The 17,515-nt window shown below is 45.8% G+C and overlaps 3 protein-coding genes across 6 annotated transcripts in view; 2 read left to right on the top strand and 1 right to left on the bottom strand.

Moving 5' to 3' along the window:
- LOC140732028 (uncharacterized) overlaps positions 1-17,515 on the top strand; it is a 559,606-nt gene that overhangs the window by 296,298 nt on the left and 245,793 nt on the right. The gene's annotated exons all lie outside the window — the stretch shown is intronic.
- The window catches only part of LOC140732009 (uncharacterized), a 334,699-nt gene that overhangs the window by 181,336 nt on the left and 135,848 nt on the right, over positions 1-17,515 (bottom strand). The window lies entirely within an intron of this gene.
- LOC140732042 (interferon-induced protein 44-like) overlaps positions 16,806-17,515 on the top strand; it is a 37,745-nt gene continuing 37,035 nt past the window's right edge. For 2 of the 4 annotated variants that reach the window (XM_073054150.1, XM_073054177.1), the window contains exons 1-3: positions 16,806-17,030; positions 17,147-17,192; positions 17,274-17,475. In XM_073054150.1, the coding sequence (XP_072910251.1) occupies positions 17,021-17,030; positions 17,147-17,192; positions 17,274-17,475 (258 nt within the window). In that variant the 5' untranslated portion in view covers positions 16,806-17,020. The remainder of the gene's footprint in view (positions 17,031-17,146; positions 17,193-17,273; positions 17,476-17,515) is intronic. The other 2 variants (XM_073054158.1, XM_073054168.1) reach the window with 2 other exon arrangements.

Here is a 17,515-nt window from a genome sequence, read left to right on the forward strand (position 1 = left end):
GTGTTACTGTGTGCAGCTTGTGTCCTCCCATTGTTTTGGATTGTGGGCCCTGTGTGTCTTTTGATATAGTTAACATGGGTGCTGCTGATGGAGCCCACCTTGTGAGGTTTATTTCTTGGAATGTAACGGGGCTCAATGGTCCTGTTAAAAGAGCTGAAGCTTTATCACATCTGGAACAATTGAAAGCAGATATGCTATTTCTACAAGAGACACATTTAAGAGTGGAAGACCATAATAGACTCCCTAAAGCATGGATTAGTCAGGTTTTTCATTCCAGATCTAATAGTAGGTCTGGGGGGGAGGGGGTGTGGTGGCAATATTAATCAGCAAAAGAATGCAATTCACGCCATCTGATGTAATCAGTAACCCTAATGGTCGCTCTATTATAGTCTCTGGGTCTCTTTTTCAGATACCTGTCATTTTGGTAAATGTTTATGCCCCTAACTGGGACAACGTCCACTTTGCAAATAAGGTTTTCTCATTAATACCTAACCTGAATACACACCAGCTAATCTTTTCAGGAGATCTGAACTGTGCTGTTGACCCACTGCTTGATAGGTCTAGCTCTAGGGGAACTTCTCCTGGTATGGCAAAGGCCTTCTCGATGTTTATGCAACAAAATGGTTATATGGAGCCTTGGAGATTTTTGAATCCATTGGTTAGGCAATTCTCTTTCTTTTCTCATGTTCACCACTCCTATTCTAGGCTAGACTATTTCTTGATATCAATGATTAGACAAATTGAGTACACTGCTATAGTTATATCTGATCACTCACCCATGAAACTAGACCTATATTTTCCTTTAAACATGAGAGAACGGCCTCTGCAGAGACTAGTGGTGTTCCGCAGGGGTCGGTGTTGGGACCCCAACTCTTTACAATCTATATTAATGATTTGGAGAAAGGGACTAAGTGCAACGTATCGAAGTTTGCTGATGACACAAAGATGGGAGGGAGTGTAATGAGTGCGGAGGACATAGATAGGCTGAGTGATTGGGCAGACATTTGGCAGATGAAATATAATACTGACAAGTGTGAGGTCTTGCACTTTGGCAGGAAAAATAACAGAGCAAGTTATTATCTAAATGGAGAGAAACTGGAAAGTGCTTCTGTGCAAAGGGATCTGGGGGTCCTGGTGCAGGAAACACAACAAGTTAGTATGCAAGTGCAGCAGGTGGTCAAGAAGGCCAATGGAATGCTGGCTTTTATTGCTAGGGGGATGGAGTATAAGAACAGGGAGGTCTTACTGCAGTTGTACCGGGTATTGGTGAGACCACACCTGGAGTACTGCGTGCAGTTCTGGTGTCCATATTTAAGAAAGGACATACTGGCTCTCGAGGCAATGCAGAGAAGGTTCACTAGGTTAATTCTGGGGATGGGTGGGTTGATGTATGATGAGAGGTTGAGTTGATTGGGACTCTACTCATTGGAGTTCCGAAGAATGAGAGGCGATCTTATTGAAACATATAAGATTGTGAAGGGGCTTGATCGGGTGGATGGGGGGGGAATGTTTCCAATGATGGGTGAAACTAGGACTAGGGGGCATAATCTTAAAATAAGGGGATGCCATTCCAGGACTGAGATGCGGAGAAATTTCTTCACTCAGAGGGTAGTGGGGCTGTGGAATTTACTGCCCCAGAGAGCTACTACACTCAATAAATTCAAAACAGAGATAGACATTTTCCTGGATAAAAATGGCATTAGGGGATACGGTGAGCGAGCAGGTAAGTGGACATGAGGCTAGGTTTAGATCAGCCATGTGATCTCCTGGACCAGTTTTCGATAGCCTGGATGGGTTGGAGAGGAATTTTCCAGATTTTTTCTGCTCAATTGGCAACTCAGTTTTTTTTCCCCCGGGTGATCACATGGGTTTGGGCGGGATGAATAATAAAATAAAATGGGTGGCATGGTGCCCTGTTGGTTGGCACTGTTGCCTTGTGGGATTCGGTGAAAACTAGAGTTAAGATTGGATCAGCCATGATCTTGTTGAATGGCGGAGCAGACTTGAGGGGCTGATTGGCCTACTCCTGCTCCTATCTCTTATGTTCTTATGTTCTTAACCCCCTTTTGCTTTCCAATGAGAAATTTTGTAGTTATATATCAGCTAACATTGACACATTCCTTGAGACTAACAAAACTGAGTTGGTATTGTACTCTTTACTTAGGGAAACTTTAAAAGCTTACTTCAGGGGTCAAATAATTCCTTATACTTCACATGCCAATAATGAGCATAGGAAGGAAATGCAAATGTTATTGCAATCTATTTTGGACCCGGATAGGCAATATTTTGAAGCACCCTCTGCGGAATTATATAAAAGCCGGGCTGATTTGCAAGCGAAGTTTAATCTTCTATCCACAAACCTACCTGAACAATTAATTCTTAAGACATGTGACCTCTATTAGGAATATGGTGACAAGGCGAGCAGGTTTATAGCTTATCAGCTGAAGCGTCAAGCTGCATCATGACTTATTCCCCAGATAAAAGACACACATCAAAACTTAACAAGCTATCCAAAAGAGATTAATAACATCTTTGCAGCTTTTTATTCCTCTCTGTATACCTCAGAGTTTCCCTCAGATATAACAAATATTGAGCATTTTTTAGATAATTTGGAAATACCAACTCTTGAACCAGAGAAGGTGGAGAATTTATATCGGGCTCTTGGGCAGGAAGAGATTAATAATGCCATTATGGCTATGCAGAGTGGTAAGTCCCCAGGTCCTGATGACTCTCCGATAGAACCTTATAAGAAATTTAAGGATAAGCTCATACCGGTCCTGCTAGAAGTGGTTCAGGGATCTTTGGAGAACGTTTCCTTACCCCCTACTCTTTCACAGGCATCTATTTCACTTCTTCTTAAAAAGGACAAGGACCCGACTCAATGTGGATCATATCGCCCCATCTCACTTTTGAATGTGGATGTGAAAATTTTGGCTAAAGTGCTTGCGTGCCATTTAGAATGCTCCCTTCCCAAGATAATCACGGATGATCAAACAGGTTTTATTAAAAACCACCACTCATTTTTTAATAACCGTCGACTGGCTGATCCATCTCCCCGCTGATATTTGATAGTTTTGATGACCTGTGCAGTAAATATGGCCTTCCACATAATCATTTTTTAATACCTGCAGACTCGCCCCTTTGTCAAGGAAAAGTTTTTCCTCTTTTCTTGATCTACCACCTGCTATGTTGTGGGGAAATCTCACTCTTAGCTTTAATAATAAAGGGCTGATCTCTGTACTATACTCTCAGCAGATGTCTTTGGGAGTTCAAGATCTAAACAACTTGATATACTTGACCCGGTGCCTTGGTCCAGGAACTTTATTACCTGTTCTTGGTACCAAGGAGAGAGAGTGCTGATCTCCGCTGCCACTCAACTCTGAGTACAGAGAACAGCAGGCACACTTTATATAGTTAATGCATCACATGATAATTTACTCTGGCACTCAACTCTGAGTACCGTGAAGAACAGACACACTTTATATAGTTAATGCATCACATGATACTTCACTCTGGCACTCAGCTCTGAGTACAGAGAAGAACAGACACACTTTACATCACATGATACTTCACTCTGGCACTCAACTCTGAGTACAGAGAAGAACAGACACACTTTACATCACATGATACTTTACTCTGGCACTCAACTCTGAGTACAGTGAAGAACAGACACACTTTATACAGTTAATGCATCACATGATACTTTACTCTGACACTCAACTCTGAGTACCGTGAAGAACAGATGCACTTTGCATCACATGATACTTCCTGCAACATCCTCCCCACACAGGCTGCAAGCAAAGATAAGACCTAATACAAACAACTTCTTCCGTTCTGGGCTCCTGACTCATTGGAGTCAAGCAGAATGAATTATGGCGTGGTGCAGATGAATCCAGGCCAGAGGCTAGCACACCCATATTGCATATCCTGTGGTTCATGCCACCCCAACTGAAAGGAACAGTTTGCAAGAGCAACTAAATTTATGCCAGGCCACAGACAGACAGACATACTTTATTGATCCCGAGGGAAATTGGGTTTCGTTACAGCCGCACCACCAAGAATAGTGAAGACATATAGCAATATAAAACCATAAATAATTAAATAATAATAAGTTAATCATGCCAAGAGGAAAAATAAGTCCAGGACCAGCCTATTGGCTCAGGGTGTCTGACACTCCGAGGGAGGAGTTGTAAAGTTTGATGGTCATAGGTAGGAATGACTTCCTATGATGCTCAGTGTTACATCTCGGTGGAATGAGTCTCTGGCTGAATGTACTCCTGTGCCTAACCAGTACATTATGGAGTGGATGGGAGTCATTGTCCAAGATAGCATGCAACTTGACAGCATCCTCTTTTCAGACACCACCATCAGAGAGTCCAGTTCCACCACCACAACATCACTGGCCTTACGAATGAGTTTGTTGATTCTGTTGGTGTCTGCTACCCTCAACCTGCTGCCCCAGCACACAACAGCAAACATGATAGCACTGACCACCACAGACTCGTAGAACATCCTCGGCATTGTCTGGCAGATGTTAAAGGACCTCAGTCTCCTCAGGAAATAGAGACGGCTCTGACTCTTCTTGTAGACAGCCTCAGTGTTCTTTGACCAATCCAGTTTATTGTCCATTCATATCCCCAGGTATTTGTAATCCTCCACCATGTCCACACCGACCCCTTGGATGGCAACAGGGGTCACCGGTGCCTTAGCCCTCCTCAGGTCCACCACCAGCTCCTTAGTGTTTTCCACATTAAGCTGCAGATGATTCTGTTCGCACCATGTGACAAAGTTTCCCACCGTAGCCCTGTACTCAGCCTCATCTCCGTTGCTGATGCATCCAACTATGGCAGAGTAATCAGAATGCTTCTGAAGATGGCAAGACTCTGTGCAGTAGCTGAAGTCCGAGGTGTAGATGGTGCAGAGAAAGGGAGACAGGACAGTCCCCTGTGGAGCCCCAGTGCTGCTGACCACTCTGTCTGACACACAGTGTTGCAAGCGCACGTACTGTGGTCTGCCAGTCAGGTAATCAATAATCCATGACACCAGGGAAGCATCCACCTGCATCACTGTCAGCTTCTCACCCAGCAGAGCAGGGTGGATGGTGTTGAACGCACTGGAGAAGTCAAAAAACATGACCCTCACAGTGCTCGCCGGCTTGTCCAGGTGGGCATAGACACAGTTCAGCAGGTAGACGATGGCATCCTCAACTCCTAGTCGGGGCTGGTAGGCGAACTGGAGGGGGTCTAAGTGTGGCCTAATCATAGGCCAGAGCTGCTCTAGAACAAGTCTCTCCAGGGTCTTAATGATGTGGGAGGTCAATGCCACCGGTCTGTAGTCATTGGAGCCATTGGGGCGCGGCGTCTTCGGTACAGGAACGAGGCAGGACGTCTTCCACAGCACAGGAACCCTCTGACACAACGTAGTCAGTACAATTCTTATGTCAAGCATCCCATCAGATCTTGCCAGACAATTGTTTGGTCAATACTTCCAGTCTTCTCAAAGTCCATCACCATCTCCTTTGTCTTACTGATGTCGAGCTGCAGATGATTCAGCTTTTACCATTCGACAAAGACCTCCACCTGGGCCCTGTATTCATCCTCCTGTGCTCCCTTTACAGACCCAATTATTGCTGAGTCATCAGAGAATTTCTGCAGATGACATGACTTAGTTTTGTATTTGAAGTCCAAGGTATGCAGGGTAAACAGGAAGGGAGCCAATATAGTCCCCTGTAGGGCCCTAGAGCTCCCTATAGCCATGTTTGACACAGCTCTGAAGCCACAAAAACTGTGGTCTGCCAGTCAGGTATTCCATTATCCAGGATACTGTAGCGGTGTGCTACACGCAGCGCTGAAATAACGACACGCAGTCGGTGAGTTGCACTTGCAAAAGACATTTATTCAAACTTCGCGGCCTCGCTTTAAAGCTTTCCTGATCTCTCCCTCCCCGGGCGGGAATGCTGTAGGGGGCAAATATTCACAGTCCCGTCCCGCGCGCGGGCTTTTCCCCTTGCTGGTGAAGCAGGCCTGGCGCCCTCTTTGGGACTGGCCTCAATGCCGGCGTGCGCCACTTTGTGAGCCGGTTCGAGTGTGCTGGGAAGTGGGTCGCCACAATACAATGGAAGTGCCAACTTGCATTGAACAAAGCTTCTCTCCCAGAAATGACTACTGCTGTCTCGTCCGCCGTCCACAAGCTCACTGTGGACAGCCAGCATCGGTGGATAGCCATTAACGCTCTCACCAACATAATTCAGCAGCCTTTTCTCCGCCTCAGTCCCACCCCCAGTATCTCGCCAATCCTCCTTTTCTGCTGCCCGGACAATATCTGCTATTAATGTTCCTGCTCCTGCGCCCAGACCAGAACTGGTCTCGTCTGCCAACCTTCACAGTCTCCTGCGTCAGTGCAGGGACCGAGTATTCCACCACCAGGCAGATATTCTGGTGATCCCGATGGTTGCATGAATTTTATTAACCAATGTGTGCTGACATTCCAAGCCTAGACTGGTCATTTTGATTATGATGCGCGAAAACTGGCGTACATGGTCGCTCTTCCCGATGGACATCCACTCAGCCTGCTAAGTGCTTAACGGAAGCAATGATGCCTCACAGCCCAGTTGTCCTGACATTTTGTGGCGGTGTTAAGGAGGGTTTTTGACCTTCCAGTACGGGGTCAGGAGGCTGCCACCGACCCTTGGACCTGCTTTGGCCAAGGCAGAGGAACGGCGAGAGCCTATGCAGGCGAATTCCACACACTTGCAGCAGAGACAGGCTGGAATGAGAGAACTCTCATCATTGCCTTCCAGTGTGGGCTGAACACAGGAATCCAGAACAAAATCACGGTCAGGGATGAGCGGATAGTCTGGATGACCTGATTAATCTGGCTTTTCGAGTGTACAACTGGGTAACTGGTTTCGAGCTTCCTACACAGCGTCTGATCACTGTCATTCTTCACCCTCTCTCCGTCCATCACCACTCAGCACCCAGTCCATGGAGGAGCCTATGCAATTAGGCCGCATGCGCCTGTCTCAGGAGGAATGAGAGCAGCGCAGGAGAACAGGTGGCGATCCAGGACTCTTCCGGGTGGCAGGTCCCAAGCGCACATTAAAAGAGATACCCGTCAGCAGGGAGGGGAATCCTGATGGGTTGGTTCTCTCTTCAGTCAGCTTCCCCTAATTGTGTAACGCTCACAGCTTCCTTGTCACGGAGGTCTCAGACACCTGAACTTAAAGTATTTATCGACTCCGCTGCAGCCGGGAATCTCATGGGCATCTCTCCTGCTCAAATATGGGGAGTTCCAACTTGGGAATTAAGAGAAAAGATCACCGTCAAGGTGATGGACGGTCGACCTCTGGGCACCGGCCAAATCCACCATTGCTTTGTCTTGTGGTCTAATCTAAAAGAATAAGTCATGTGAGTGTTCTGTCATATCTTCTGCCTTCACTCACATTTCCTCAACTGTACATATCTTTGTGATTTAATTTTTCAGTTGTACTCAATTCAATATATTTGAGTAATTTTGAATATATTCATATATTGGTTGATTAAACGTTCTTGTTTGTTGAAATAATCCATGATGTGTTATATGTATAGATACATGAATTACATAAGTCATCACACTACCATGTGATACGTGCACACCTCGCTCAAAGTAAACTTGACGTTAGACCCATCTTTTTTGAGTCGCATGTCTCCCTTTGAATTGGTTTAATGTTTTACGGTTACAAAACATAACAATCTTGTCCTCACATTGTTCTACTGGAATATATAGAGAGACAAACTCTCTATCAACATTAAACTATTAAAACATACAGTTAATTAGTTCAAAACTGAAACATATTTCCCTCATAAAATCACTTCCCTGAATATGTTCTTGAGCGGTTGGCAAGTTGATGAGCATCACTGAGTGGGACACACTCAGTTGTCCCAATGGTATTTCAGTGGTGTAGTCAGCTCCCTGCTGTGAATGTACTGTAAATCCAGATAAAATAATATTATCTTGCATTTCCAAATGGTTCACTGACTGTGGATTTGTTTAGGGTGGTTCAAGAGCCTCTGGTGTCCCAAAACATTTTATATAGCAGCCTCCTACCCGAGCTTCTCCAAGGGGTCGACCCGCACCAGCCCACCCTGTGGTGCTCTCCAATGTAACTGAGGCCTGACACTGTCACTGTGTACTTGAGATCCCACAGGTAACTCTGGATACAGTCATCAGTTTCAATCTGCTCCTGGACATTATATTGCGGGTAATGTGGTTGACCTTCCAGGGGAAATGAATCCTTTGTTACATCCTGATCTTCCCCGACCCGTCTGCGTTGTGGGCAGACCCCAGCAAAACACTTCCATGGGGACCCGGTATTCATAACAGGAGGAATGTAGTCATTCTGATTGTGTCCTCGATACCCTTTCAGTAGGCGGTGCTGCTGAGTGTGACAATGGCATACCCTGTTAGACACCCTGTCACCCTTCATCCTGTCACTACACACCTTGTACTCTTATAGGGGACATTTTAGAACCTGTTCCCCCTTATCCTCCATCGTACCTTTCTCCCTCATTTCTCTCATTCTCGTTTAATCCTTCTGAGAAACCATGTTTCAGTGTATGTGGGATCAAACATTTCACACACTCTTCTGCTGTCCTCAGTACTGTGCGATACCAGAGTCTTCAGCCAGTTAATACTCTGTTGTTGACTCAAATCTCACCTGTCCAAAATGGGAATGTAAACATTTGAGAAAACCGACCATAACCTTATCACAAATGCAGTGGGATGCTCTCCTTTTCACGGTCTATACTGATGCAGAGCCTCCACTTTGTTACTTCGATGCGTTCCTGCAGCTTTTAATATAGCCTGTAGTAAACGCACTGTGTCCCTTGGCCTTGAGCCTGTTCCTCTGGCAGGGCTGAGTGTAACACTGGTTAGACACAGAAGGGTTAATTTCCACTCCTTTGCTCCATCTAAACCATGAATTATCTTGTGCTGCTGAGTGAGCTGGAAACGTTCTCGAGGATCGTCTCCCAGCCTGCACTTTGGTATATTCATAGTTATAGCACTCAACTGAGCCATGTCAGAAGGTGTTGTGTCACTTCTATGTCAGGATACTGTTTATTGATTGTAGCTCAGCATTTAACACCATCACTCCTACAGTCGTAATTGAAAAAATACAGAACCTGGGTCTCTGTGCCTCCCTCTGCAATTGGATCCTCGACTTCCTAACTGGAAGACAACAATCTATGCGGGTTGGTATTAATAACTCCTCCTTGCTGATGATCAACACTGGTGCACCTCAGGATGTGTGCTTACCCCACTGCTCCACTCTCTCTAAACCCGAGACTGTGTGGCTAGGCATAGCTCAAATGCCATCTATAAATTTGCTGATGATGAAACCATTATTGGTAGAATCTCAGATGGAAATGAGAAGGAAGACAGGAGCAAAATATACCAGCTAGGTGACTGGTCTCACAACAACAACCTTGCATTGAATGTCAGTAAGCCCAAACAGCTGATTGTGAACTTCAGAAAGGGTAAGACAAGATATCATGAACCAATCCTCATAGAGGGATCAGAAGAGAAGAGAGTGAGCAATTTCAGATTCCAGGGTGTCGAGATCACTGAGGATCTAACCTGGTCCCAATATATCGATGCAGCTATGAAGAAGGTAAGGCACTGGCTATATTTCACCAAAGACACTCTAAAACTTCTGCAGATGTACTGTGGAGAGCATTCTGACATTGTCATAAATAAGAAACTGCTGACAGAGTGTAGGTGCTTTACAAAGCGATTTCCCAATCTATATTGGGTTTCACTGATATACAGGAGGCCACACTGGCAGCACCAGACACAGTGTATGACCACAATAGACTCACAGGTGAAGTGTCGCCTCATTTGGAAGGACTGTTTGGGCCCTGAATGGTGGTGAGGGAGGAGGTGTAGGGACAGGTGCACCGTCCGCCAGTAAAAGCAGGATCTCCCAGTGGCCACCCATTTTAATTTCACGTCAAATTCCCATCAGATACCTCAAACCATTGTTTCTTCTACTGTCGTGATGAGGCCACCCACCCCTCCCTCTTCCGGTTTCACCCATCACCTTGTGTTTTACTCCCCCCCCCCCCATTTTTAACTCCACTCCTCGACCTTTCTCCCCCAGTCCAGCTGAAGGGCCTCGGCCAGAAACATCAACTGTACTCCTTTCCATGGAAGCTGCCTGGCCTGCTGAGTTCCTCCAGCATTCTCTGTGTGTTGCTCTCATTTCCTTTCTTCTGCCTCCCTCCCGTTTGGAAGAGTGGAATGACATTTACAATTTTCCAGTCCTCAGAACCATGACAGAATCTGGTGATTCCTGAGAGATCATTACAATCTCTTCAGCTACCTCTTTCAGAACCTGCGGTGTAGTCCATCTGGACCAGATGACTTACCTACCTTCAGACATTCAGGCTTCTGAAGCACCTTCTCCCTGGTAATAGCAACTACACTCACTTTTGCCCCCTGACGCTCTTGAACCTCCAGTACTGGAGAGTTTAACATCGGTAGCTGAGCGAAGGGCGCTGAGTAGGCTACGGTCAATTATGGAAAACCCTGAACATCCTCTACATAGCACCATCCAGAGACAGAGAAGCAGTTTCAGCGACAGGTTACTGTCGATGCAATGCTCCTCAGACAGGATGAAGAGGTCAATACTCCCCAATGCCATTAGGCTTTACAATTCAACTGCCAGGACTTAAGAACTTTTTTTAAAGCTATTATTAATGCTTTTTGAGTTAGTGATTTAGATGCATATCATATTATTTGTAATTATTTGTATGTAATGAGTTTTTGCTACAACAAGTGTATGGGACATTGGAAAAAATGTTGAATTTCCCCATGGGGATGAATAAAGTATCTATCTATCTACTGCTAGTGTCTTCCACAGTGAATACTGATACAAAATACTTATTCAGTTCATCTCCCATTTCCTAGTCCCACATTACTACCTCTCAGCATTATTTTCCAGGGTCCAATATCTGCTCTCACCTTTCATTTATTCTTTATGTATCTGAAATTCTTTTTGGTATCCTCTTTGATATTATTGGCTAGATTACATCTATCTTTCATCTTTTCTATCCTTATGGCTCTCTAAGATGCCTCCTGTTTTTTTCTGCTTTTTAAAAGTGTTCCAATCCACTATATTCCCATGAATATCTCTCTATTATATGCCCTCTCTTTTGTTTTTATGTTGTCTTTGACTTCCCTTGTCAGCCACAGTTTCTTCATTTGAGAGATTTGAGAGGGTCCATCTTACACCTGTCCCTCCCCCCTCTTCGGTCTCTCTTCCTGCCTTCCCTCGACCATCACTCACTAGCACTCATCCCCCAATTACTGCAATCACCTCCCCACCATCTCTGCCCAGCCCCCCTGGATCACAGCTTAGAATCAGCGAAGGAGAAGTATGTTGACTGTTCCAGCGACTTAAGACCCGAAAATCTCCAGGCCCTGATGGGGTCTCCCCCTCCTGTCTACGAGCCTGTGCTGATCAGCTGGCTCCCATCTTCACTCAGCTCTTTAACAGATCTCTGGAGCTGAGTGAGGTTCCGACTTGCTTCAAGCGCTCTACCATCATCCCGGTCCCCAAGAAACCCACCATCACAGGACTGAACGACTACAGACCTGTCGCACTGACATCTGTAGTCATGAAATCCTTTGAACGCTTGGTGTTGAACCACCTGAAGACCCTCACCAGCAGCCTGTTGGATCCCCTGCAGTTTGCCTACCGGGCAAATAGGTCAGTAGACGATGCAGTCAACCTGAGACTGCACTATATCCTGCAACATCTGGATCGACCTGGGACCTATGCTCGGATGCTGTTTGTGGATTTCAGTTCAGCGTTTAACACCATCGTCCCTCATACCCTCTGCTCCAAATTGTCTCACCTTACTGTGCCACCTGACCTCTGCGATTGGATTTACAGCTTCCTGACCAACAGAAGTCAGCAGGTAAGGATGGGACAGGTCACCTCGGATATTCGAATCACCAACACCGGCGCCCCCCAGGGGTGTGTCCTCTCTCCACTGCTGTTCTCCCTCTACACCAATGACTGCACCTCCTCCAACCCCTATGTGAAGCTTTTGAAGTTTGCAGACGACACTACCGTCATCGGACTCATCCAGAATAGTGATGAGTCTGCATCTCGACAGCAGGTGGACCAACTGGCGCTCTGGTGCAGTCGGAACAATCTGGAGCTGAACACGCTCAAGACAAAGGAGATGATAGTGGATTTCAGGAGACATCCCCCCGCTATGTCTCCCCTCACAGTCCTCGGCAGCCCTGTGTCCACAGTGGAGAACTTCAGGTTCCTGGGAACCACCATCTCTCAGGATCTGAAGTGGGAGCAGAACATCCGCTCCATCCTGAAGAAGGCCCAGCAGCGGATGTATTTCCTGCGGCTCTTGAGGAAATACGGTCTGCCTCAGGAATTGCTGCTGCAGTTCTACACTGCAGTCATTGAGTCTATCCTGTGCACCTCCATCATTGTGTGGTTTGGAGCCGCCACCAAGCAGGATAGAACCAGACTACAGCGCACAGTGAGGACTACCGAGTGCATCATTGGAGCCTCCCTGCCCTCTATTGTGGACCTGTACTCTTCCAGGTTGAAGAAGAGGGTGGGGAACATCATAAAGGACTCCTCCCATCCTGTGCACGGACTGTTTGATCTGCTTCCGTCTGGTAGGCGCTTCAGATCCCTCCAGACTAAGACTAATAGGCACTGGAGAAGTTTTTTCCCTACTGCGGTCACTTTGCTGAACAGTTAACTGCCGGTTAACTGTCGGCTAACTATTACTTGGATTGCACTAACTGTATGTATAATCTATATTTTCATTTATATTTATCATTATTATTGTTATGAGCAGAGAGACAACATCTGCCGGAAGTAAATTCCTTGTATGTGCATAGGTACTTGGCGATTAAAGTCTGATTCTGATTCTGATTCTGATTCTGATCCTGTGTTTATAATACTTCTTCTCTGAGATTGTGTATCTACTGTGAGCCTTCCTAAATGTTCCCAAAACTTCAACTATCCTTGTTCTGCCATCAGCCCTGGATGTGTCCCCTTCCAATCAGCTCCTCTCTCATGCCTCTATAATTCATTTTACTCTGTTGTAATACTGATAGATCCGACTTCAACTTCTCCATCACAAATTGCACAATCAATGTATGATTACGACCTGCTCAGGGTCCCTTTAACTGAAGCTCTCTTATCAAATCCAGTTCATTATACAACATCCAATAGAGAGCAGCAATTCCCCTTGTGGGTTCAACCACAAGCTGCTCTCAAAAATCATCTCGTAAACATACTATGAACTCTATCTCTTGATATCCAGAACCCCAACCTGATCTTCCCAATCAATTCAATTAAATTCAAGTTTAATTGTCATTCTACGTATAAGAATACTCATGAATACAGTCAAATGAGACAGTGTTACTCGAGGACCAAGGTGTAACACACAGCACCAACAGTCACTCACAGCACAAAGCACACGTAGCATGTAGAGGGTAGAACAATCCAGTCACTCTACAAAGAGTCCAAGCTCAAGCCACCAAACGCTGCTGTAATCAGCAGAGGACCACAACAGGGCGTGTCTTGTACCGAGTGTGAGATGGGGAGCAGCACCGACTCCAGCATGGACACTGCGCGACACTGCCCCCGGTGGAGCACACTGGCTCCAACACCTCTCTTCTGGCGACTGTAACAGGTGATACCGTGATCTAAGGCCTCGTCTTTGCACATACAAGATAGCAACTACATTTAGCATCACAGTAGAATATCACCATGCAATGCATATTTATATTTTATACTGACTCTGAGTTCATTGCCAAGTGAACAACCGGTGGGGGGGGGGGGCCACTCCAGCCTGGATGCTTCTCCACATTTCTCCCCTGGTGGGGCACACAGGCTCCAACTCCTCTCTCCTGGTGGTTGTAAACTGGTGACACCATGGCTTGAGTCTCTGGGCCCATTGAATGCCACTGAAATCTGCCATCATCCACAAATAGAGCTTGTCTTCTGCTGAGCAAACACTGGGGAGTGGGGAGGGGGCAGCACCACTTCCAGCATTTCTCCACAACAGCGCCCCCAGTGGAGCGCAATGGCTCCAATGCCTCTCTCCAGTCGGCTGTGAACAAGCAACATCTTCGCTTGAAGCCGAGTTCTCGCTATGATTGAGGCCACACGTCCCCTCTGCCACCCGATCTTGCTCACCGCCAATAAATCCATAAATCGAACTTATGGTATTCCATACTAACCCCACCCCGCTTACCTGTCTGTCCTTTCCATACAATGTGTATTCTTGGATGTTAACCTCTCTACTATGATCTTCTTTCAGCCATGACTTAGTGTTGCCCACAACTAACAGTCTCTCACTGTGCTACAATATCATCGACCTTACAGGTCTTTATCTCCATTCAAGCAGATCACTGTGTCCACCTTTAACGTCTTTAATCCATCGGGACAAAATTGGTCCTCTGGAAAACTATAATAGCATTCCATGTGTGAAGTCAAAACAGCTGGGGAAGATCTTAAATAAATTCTTTGCATCCGTATTTACTCAGGAGATGGAGACGAAGTCTATAGAAGTGTGGCAAAGAGGCATCAATTTCATGGACCCTTTACAGATTACAGAGGACAATGTGTTTGCTACCTTGAGGCAAGTCGGGTGGATAAATCCCCAATGTCTGACAAGGTATTTCCTAGGCCACTACAAGTAAAAGGGACCCTTTCAGGGATATTTAAAACATCCTTAGTGACAGGTGAGATAACAGAGGACTGGAGGAGAGCCAATGTTGTTCCACTGTTTTAAAAAAGGCTCTAAACATAAACAAGGAAATTATAGGCAAGTGAGTCTCACATCAGTTGTGAAAAAGTTATTGCAAGGTATTCTAAGTGACTGGATAGATAGGTATTTGGATAGACAGGGGTTAATTAAGGATAATCACTTGGCTTTGTGCTTGTGAGGTCATGTCCAGCCAATCTTATAGCGTTTTTTGAGGAAGTTAACAGGAAAGTTGATGAATGTAAGGCAGTGGATGTTGTCTATATGGACCTTAGTAAGGCATTTGACAACATTCCGTATGGGAGGCTGGTTAGGTAGGTTTAGTTGCTCAGCATTCAGGATGAGGTGGTAAATTGGATTAGACATTGTCTTTGTGGAAGAAGCCAGATGGTGGTGGTAGAGGGTTGCCTCTCTGGAGACCTGTGACTGGTGGTGTCTGCAAGGATCGGTGCTGGGTCCTTCGTTGCTTCTCATCAATACCAATGAACTGGATGATAATATGGTTAACTGGATCAGCAAATTTATGGATGACACCAAAACACCAGAGGTGTAGTAGACAGTGAGGAAGGCTTTCATGAAAAATGTCAGAGGGATTTTAATGCAGTCAAGTGCGAGATATTCCACTTTGGTAGGACAGACGAGGGTAGGTCCTACACAGTGAACGGTAGGACACAGAGGAGTATGGTAGAACAAACAGATCTGGGAATACAGATCCATAATTTATGGAAAATGGCATCACAGGTACATTAGATAGGTTCATAAAGAAAGCCTTTGGCACATTGGCCTTCATAAGTCAATGATTTGTGTACAGGAGATAGGATGTTATGTTGAAGTTGTGTAAGTTGTTGGTGAGGACTAATTTGGAGTATTATTGACAGTTTTGGTCACCGATCTTCAGGGAACGATGTAAACTAGGCTGAAAGAGTACGGAGAAAACTGGATGTTGCCAGTTCTGGAGGACCTGAGTTATCAGGAAAATTGAATATGTTAGGACAGAATTCTTTAGAACAGAGAAGACTGAGAGGAGATTTGATAGAGGTATACAGAATTATGAGGAATATATATAGTGTAAATGCAAGCAGGACTTTTCCACTGAGGTTCGTTGGGACAACAACCAGAAGTTATAGGTTAAGTGTGAAAAGTGCAAAGTTGAAGGGAACATGAGGGGGAACTTCTTCACTCAGAGGGTTGTGAGAGTGTGGAATGAGCTACCAGCATAAGTGGTGCATGTGAGTTCGATTTCAATGTTTGAGAGAAGTTTGGATAGCTACATGGACAATAGGGATTTGGAGGGCTGTAGTCCCAGTGAAGATCAATTTGAGTAGGCAGTTTAATTAGTTATAGCATGCACTAGATGGGCTGAAGGACTCGTTTCTGTGCTGTACCTCTCAATGACTCAATGTAGGAATGGAAAGGTACCTCGCATCCAGAATTTCTCCAATTAGCGGACGACTTCCTCCCATTCCCGGGAAAAAGCTGTTCAGGAGATAGTTCACAAAACGTAGGCTGGAGAGCAATCTCACATTCCTTCAGTAAAAGGAAAGAACAAGGTCACTGAAGTTATCCATTCCCACAGTCATCACCCACTTCTTGTTTGAAGTGACTCCTCCATTTCGTAAAGTCATTCCCAAGCTAGGTGTACATGACTCTGGGAACCCATTGCTTCCATGGGAAGGCAGGACCTCCATTTGGGATTGAGTGATATGTGAAACGATGACAACATCAGCTGATGAAGGAGCAAAGATGAAGCCGACGTGTTGGACAGGGGAGGGACGTGAGGAGACTGAGCACAATGTCCACAGACTCACAGGGAAGGTGAAGGAATGGGAATTCACTCGGTGGGATGTAGGGTCTGGAGGTCAGCAACATTCACCGGTGGAACAATGCAACAGAATTTTCCCGATGGAAAGTCCCCTCATGTTTCCTGTTCGTGGGTGATAGTATTATATACAGAAAGGGCTCTTTTTGGGATTTAACGTAGTGGAGTTAATACTCCAGGGCGGGTGGAGTCGCTGAATCCGGACGACAGCAAAGACAGAATGAATGTAGTCTCACTGTAAAATTCTTTATTGGTTCCTGTTTCACTTGATCTCCCTCCCCGAGTTCGCACATTGAGCAGCCGCGAGCCAAAGTGAAAGTACAAACAGGAAACAGACTTTGATCCCCGCGGGCTAAAGCGCAGTCAGCACACCGGCACCGATCACTGGGTTTACACAACGACAAACATGGGAAGCGGTGAGTTTATATCTTCAATCCGTTACTGAGACCACTGCAGCTGCTTCCCCCCGCCCCCGCCGCCCCAGTCCTCGAGATAAAAACAAAGAAGTTAATACTTTCACATTGCATTTCAGATATTTCAAAGGACGGCTGTTTTCACTATCCAACCATGGACAGACGGTAGGTTCCCCTAATCAGGTGTGATTTCGTTAACCGGTTTCACCCAGACGGCTGATGCTCTGTCTCTCTGGTCTTTGTCAGGAATCTGAGCACGTTGAGGAACTACTTGTGTAACTACAAACCCCCTGTGGGCTGTGGAGACTGTATAAACATCCTGCTGTTTGGCATGGTGGGGGCTGGGAAATCATCCATCATCAACACATTCCTCTCGGCTCTGGATCCACAAGGAACGATCATAACCTGTGTCCCAACGGGGACGGATCCCTGGTCTTTAACAAAACAGGTACACAGACTGCGGTCACTTTAATATAAACCCACAGACA

Source organism: Hemitrygon akajei, chromosome 1 (genome assembly GCF_048418815.1).
Source record: "Hemitrygon akajei chromosome 1, sHemAka1.3, whole genome shotgun sequence".
In the NCBI taxonomy this organism is placed as follows: domain Eukaryota; kingdom Metazoa; phylum Chordata; class Chondrichthyes; order Myliobatiformes; family Dasyatidae; genus Hemitrygon; species Hemitrygon akajei.